The following is a 5,000-nucleotide window of genomic DNA, read 5'->3' on the forward strand; positions in this document are numbered from 1 at the left end:
TCTCTCTCTCTCTCTCTCTCTCTCTCTCTCTCTCTCTCTCTCTCTCTCTCTCTCTCTCTCTCTCCCTCTGTCTCTCTCCCCCTCTGTCTCTCTCCCCCTCTCTCTCTCTCCCTCTGTCTCTCTCTCCCTCTGTCTCTCTCCCCCTTAGTCTCTCTCCCCCTCTCTCTCTCTCCCCCTCTCTCTCTCTCCCTCTCTCCCTCTCCCTCTCCCTCTCCCTCTCCCCCTCTCTCCTTCCCCCTGTCTCTCCTTCTCCCCCTCTCCCCCCCTCTCTCTCCCTCCCCCCCTCTCTCTCTCTCTCTCTCTCCCCCTCTCTCTCTCCCCCCCTCTCTCTCCCCCTCTCCCCCTCTCTATCAATCTCTATCAATCTGTCATATATATAAATATAGATATCTATACGAAGACATAGATTTATATGTATGTACGTATGCACGAATGCCTACCCGTATTTATGTACGTTAACTTGGTGTTGCAGCGTCGCACTTTCTTGTCATCCCGAGTGTGGTAATGAATGTGACAGTGTATTGCAGTGTAAAATGAACCCTAAATTCATACCTTTTGAGTCTCGCTTTATTGGGTAACGAAACAAGTCATTTCATATTACAAGTGAAGGTGTGTTGGGGGGGAGTTTTTTTTTTTTTTGGGGGGGGGGAGTTTTTCTATTTTTTTCCCCTTTTATAATTTTTTTCTGTCTTTTTTCATTTTATTTTTTCTTTATTTATTTCTTTTTTTTTCTTTCTCTTTCTCTTTCTCTCTCTCCTCTCTTTCTTTATCTCTCTCTCCCATTCATTCTTTTTTTCTCTCCCCCTCCCCCGCCCGCCCGCCCGCCCTCCTCCCTCCCTCCCTCCCTCCCTCCCTCAATCCCTCCCTCCCTCCCTCCCTCCCTCCCTCCCTCCCTCCCTCTCTCTCTCTCTCTCTCTCTCTCTCTCTCTCTCTCTCTCTCTCTCTCTCTCTCTCTCTCTCTCTCTCTCTCTCTCTCTCTCTCTCCCTCCCTCCTCCTCCCCCTCCCTCCCTCCCTCCCTCCTCCCCCCCTCCCTCCCTCCCTCCCTCCTTTCCCCCCTCCCTCCTTCCCTCCCTCCTCTCTCTCCCTCCCTCCTCTCTCTCCCTCCCTCCCTCCCTCCCTCCTCCCCCTCCCTCCCTCCCTCCCTCCCTCCTCCCCCTCCTCCCTTCCCTCCCTCCCTCCCTCCCTCCCTCCCTCCCTCCCTCCCTCCCTCCCTCCCTCCCACCCTCCTTCCACCACCCCATTTAACCCCAATTTCCCCGTTGCAGAAGTGTTGGTGGAGGACAGTTGGCGGACGCTGGTGGAGTCGCACGAACAGCTGGACGACCGGCAGGAGCAGCAGCAGAGCGCCATCTGGGAGCTGGTGGAGACGGAGGCCACTTACATACACATGCTCAAAGTCATTACCGATGTGAGTGGGATATCGTACTCATTTGGGGCTTGCCTCGGCTTGCTTTGGTTTGCGTCGGCTTGCCATGGTTTGTCTTGGCTTGCCTTGGTTTGCCCTGATTTGCCTTGGCTTGCCTTGGTTTGCGTCGGCTGGCCTCGGCTTGCCCTGGCTTGCCCTGATTTGCCTCGACTTGGGGAGGGTTGAGGGAAGGGAGTGGTATGGGAAAGGGGATGGGAAAGGAGAGGGAGGGAGAGGAGGGAGGAGAGAGGAAGAAATGAAGGAGGGACGAGAGAGGAAGAGAAGGTGTAGCCGACCCCCGCAACCTGCAGCGCAGCATACTTCCCCCAGGTTGGGTCCAGGTCCACAGCCTGTCCTCTCGCCCTCACCATCAGCAGCTTCTCGACGACTCATACCGAGACCTGATTGGTTGACCACGGACACCTCACGGCTCGCCCATTGGACCGCGGGCTCCCCTCGTTCCCGGGTGGCTGGCACAGCTCAGACCCACTTAAGCTCCCGCACCCGGGCCGAGTTCAGCACTCACGATCCTCCAGCCGAGCAAGACACATCAAGCAGCAACTTGGCCTACCCAGGCCTTAGCCGACGGGTGAGCCGGCGATCTCCAGCACACCAGCCATACCTGTGGGCACTCACACCCACACACAACAGCTCCTTAAAGAGATGATTGTCACCAGTCTATGGCGGATACCAATCCATTGCCATAAGGGAGAGGAGGGCCGGACTACGACAGAAGGAACGAAAAGGATATTGCAACGACCTTGTCCAAGACTAGCGATTAGGTGTCTCTGCCTCTCTCCGTCTTCTTATTTCCTCCTAAAGACATTTTCATAGATTTCCCCCCAAAAAAGGAGTCCAGGATTTTCTTCCCGCCTCTTCTGATAAGTCGTTAATTAACCCTCTAGGAATGGTCACGCAGATTTAGTGGAAATTGGAGCGGAATTGACTCGTTAATCATCGGCCATTTTTTTTTCTCTCTTCGTTTCATTTCTTATTTTTAAAAAAATGGTTTGGCTGTCCTTCCCTTTACTTTTCTCAAAAAAAATCTTTTCTTTTCTCTTCTTTTAAGAAGTCCTTGTTGGCTCCGACGCTCTCCCCTCCCTTCCCCTCTCCCCTCACCTCACCCCTCCCCTCTACTCTCCCTTCTCCCTTCCCCCCTCCCCTCACCCTTTCTCCCTTCCTCGCACCTCTCCCTCCCTTTCCCACACTTCCCCTCGCCTTTCCTGGAAAAGGGGAGGGGGGCTGTGTAGGAAAAGGGAGCATAGATGTGTGGGAAATGGAGATAAAAAAGGGTGTTCAGAAGGGAGAAGGAAAGAAGAGAAAATATGTAAGGAGGGAGGGGGGAGGAAGGGAAGGAAGGAAGGAAGGGAAGAAAGGGAAGGGATAAGAAAAGAAGTGAAAGGCAGGGAATATATAGGTAGATAGATAGATAAAATATTACATATATGTGTGTGTGTGCGTGTGCATGCGTGTACACACACATTTGTGTATGTCTACATGTATATGTTAACATGTGTGTGTCTATGATACGTGCACACATTCACAAACTCATATGACCTTTTTTTTCCTCCGTCCCGCCACAGCTCTTCCTCGCCTGCCTGTGCAACCTTCAGAACGAGTCCCTGCTGTGCGAGATCGACACGGACAAGCTGTTCAGCAACATCCAGGAGATCTACGCTGCCAACCTCACCTTCTGGCGCGAGCACGTGGTGAGGATGCTGGAGGAGGCGCGGTCCAACAGGCAGCCGCTGGACCCGACCCTGCTCGCTGAGGCCTTCTACAAGGTGAGGGGGAGTGGGAGGGGGCCCCTGGAGGAGTGGTGGGGGTCTGAGGGGGAATGGATAGGGGGCCCTCGGGAGGAGATGGCCCCGGTGGGAAATTGAGAGGTTAGAGGGGTGGGAGGTGTTCCTTGCGCTAAACGTTTCCGAAGACGATCCTTGTTGGAAACGTTTCCGGAGACGATCCTTGCGCTAAACGTTTGCGAAGACGATCCTTGTTGGAAACGTTTCCGGAGACGATCCTTGCGCTAAACGTTTGCGAAGACGATCCTTGTTGGAAACGTTTCCGAAGACGATCCTTGTTGGGAACGTTTGCGAAGACGATCCTTGTTGTATATGTGTATCTGTGTATGTTTATATATGTATCCTTATGTGTGTATATGTGTATCTGTATGTGTATATGTGTATGTTTATATCTGTAACTGTGTGTGTTTATATGTGTATGTATGTGTTTACATGTGTCTCTGTCTGCATTTCCACTTATATATCTGCGTTTCTCTCTTCACAGTTCGACGAATTGTTCCACCCTTACACGCGTTACTGTTTGGACCAGAGCCTTTGCCAACAGTACTGTAAGGAGAAGGACCATGACAACGAATATTTCAAATTGTATCTAGCGGTGCGTATCGAAAAGGATTTGACTTTTGGAATTTGAGTTTGAGTTTTGTGATGTAGCTGTCAGAGGCTATGATGCAGAGAGGTCAGATGTGGTCTGTTTAATCTTTGGGCTTAATAATTTCGTTTTTGTGGTTTCTCTCTCTCTCTCTCTCTCTCTCTCTCTCTCTCTCTCTCTCTCTCTCTCTCTCTCTCTCTCTCTCTCTCTCTCTCTCTCTCTCTCTCTCTCTCTCTCTATCTCTCTCTCTCTCTCTCTATCTCTCTCTCTCTCTCTCTCTCTCTCTCTCTCTCTCTCTCTCTCTCTCTCTCTCTCTCTCCCTCCTCATCTCTCTCTCTCTCTAAATCTCTCTCCCTCCTCATCTCTCTCTCTCTCTCTCTCTCTCTCTCTCTCTCTCTCTCTCTCTCTCTCTCTCTCTCTCTCTCTCTCTCTACTCCCTCTCTCCCTCTCTCCCTCTCTCTCTCTCTCTCTCTCTCCTCCCTCCCTCCCTCCCTCCCTCCCTCCCTCTCTCCCTCTCTTGCTCCATCCCCCTCCTTCTCCTTCCCTCACTTTTAGTCTCTGTCTCTCTTTTTCCCTCTCTCTCTTTCCCCCTTTTATCTCCCTCCACCCCTTCTCCCCTACTTTCATCCCTCCTTCCCTTACCCCCTCCTTTCCTCCTTCCTCACCTTATCCCACTTCCTCCCTCCCTTCCCTCCTCCATTTACCCCTCTCCTAACCCCTTACCCCTCCCTTCCCCTCCTTCCTTCCCTCCCCTCCCCTCTCTCCTTTCCCTTCATTCCCTTGCCCCCTCTCCTTACCCCATGCACCTCCCTGCTTTCCCTCCCATCCCCTCCAACCCTCCCTCCCCTCCCTCCCCTCCCCTTCCCTCCCCTCCCTCCCCTCCTTCTTACCCCCTTCCCCTCCTTCCCTTACTTTCTCACGTCCCCCTTCCCCTCCCCTCCTTCCCTCCTCTCCCCCCTCCCCCTCCCCCCCCCTCCCCCTTCCTTCCCTCCTCTCCCCCTCCCTCCCTCCCTCTCCTCCTTTCCCTCCTTCCCTTCCCCTCCCCTCCTTCCCTTACCCCCTCCCCTCCTTCCCTTACCCCCTCCCCTTCCCCTTCCCTCCCCCTTCCCCTCCCCTCCTTCCTTACCCCCTTCCTCCTTCCCTCCTCTCCCCCCTCCCTCTCCCTCCCTCTCCTTCCCTCTCTCCCTTTCCTTCCCTCTCTTC

General features: G+C 53.4%; 1 protein-coding gene across 6 annotated transcripts in view; it reads left to right on the top strand.

Annotated features, from left to right (window-relative positions):
• LOC113802627 (pleckstrin homology domain-containing family G member 5) overlaps nucleotides 1–5,000 on the top strand; it is a 711,360-nt gene that overhangs the window by 696,630 nt on the left and 9,730 nt on the right. For all 6 annotated transcript variants that reach the window (XM_070141987.1, XM_070141989.1, XM_070141986.1 and 3 more), the window contains 3 exons: nucleotides 1,267–1,409; nucleotides 2,990–3,190; nucleotides 3,693–3,803. In XM_070141987.1, coding sequence (XP_069998088.1) covers nucleotides 1,267–1,409; nucleotides 2,990–3,190; nucleotides 3,693–3,803 — 455 coding nt within the window. The remainder of the gene's footprint in view (nucleotides 1–1,266; nucleotides 1,410–2,989; nucleotides 3,191–3,692; nucleotides 3,804–5,000) is intronic.

This window comes from Penaeus vannamei, chromosome 28 (genome assembly GCF_042767895.1).
Source record: "Penaeus vannamei isolate JL-2024 chromosome 28, ASM4276789v1, whole genome shotgun sequence".
Lineage (NCBI taxonomy): Eukaryota > Metazoa > Arthropoda > Malacostraca > Decapoda > Penaeidae > Penaeus > Penaeus vannamei.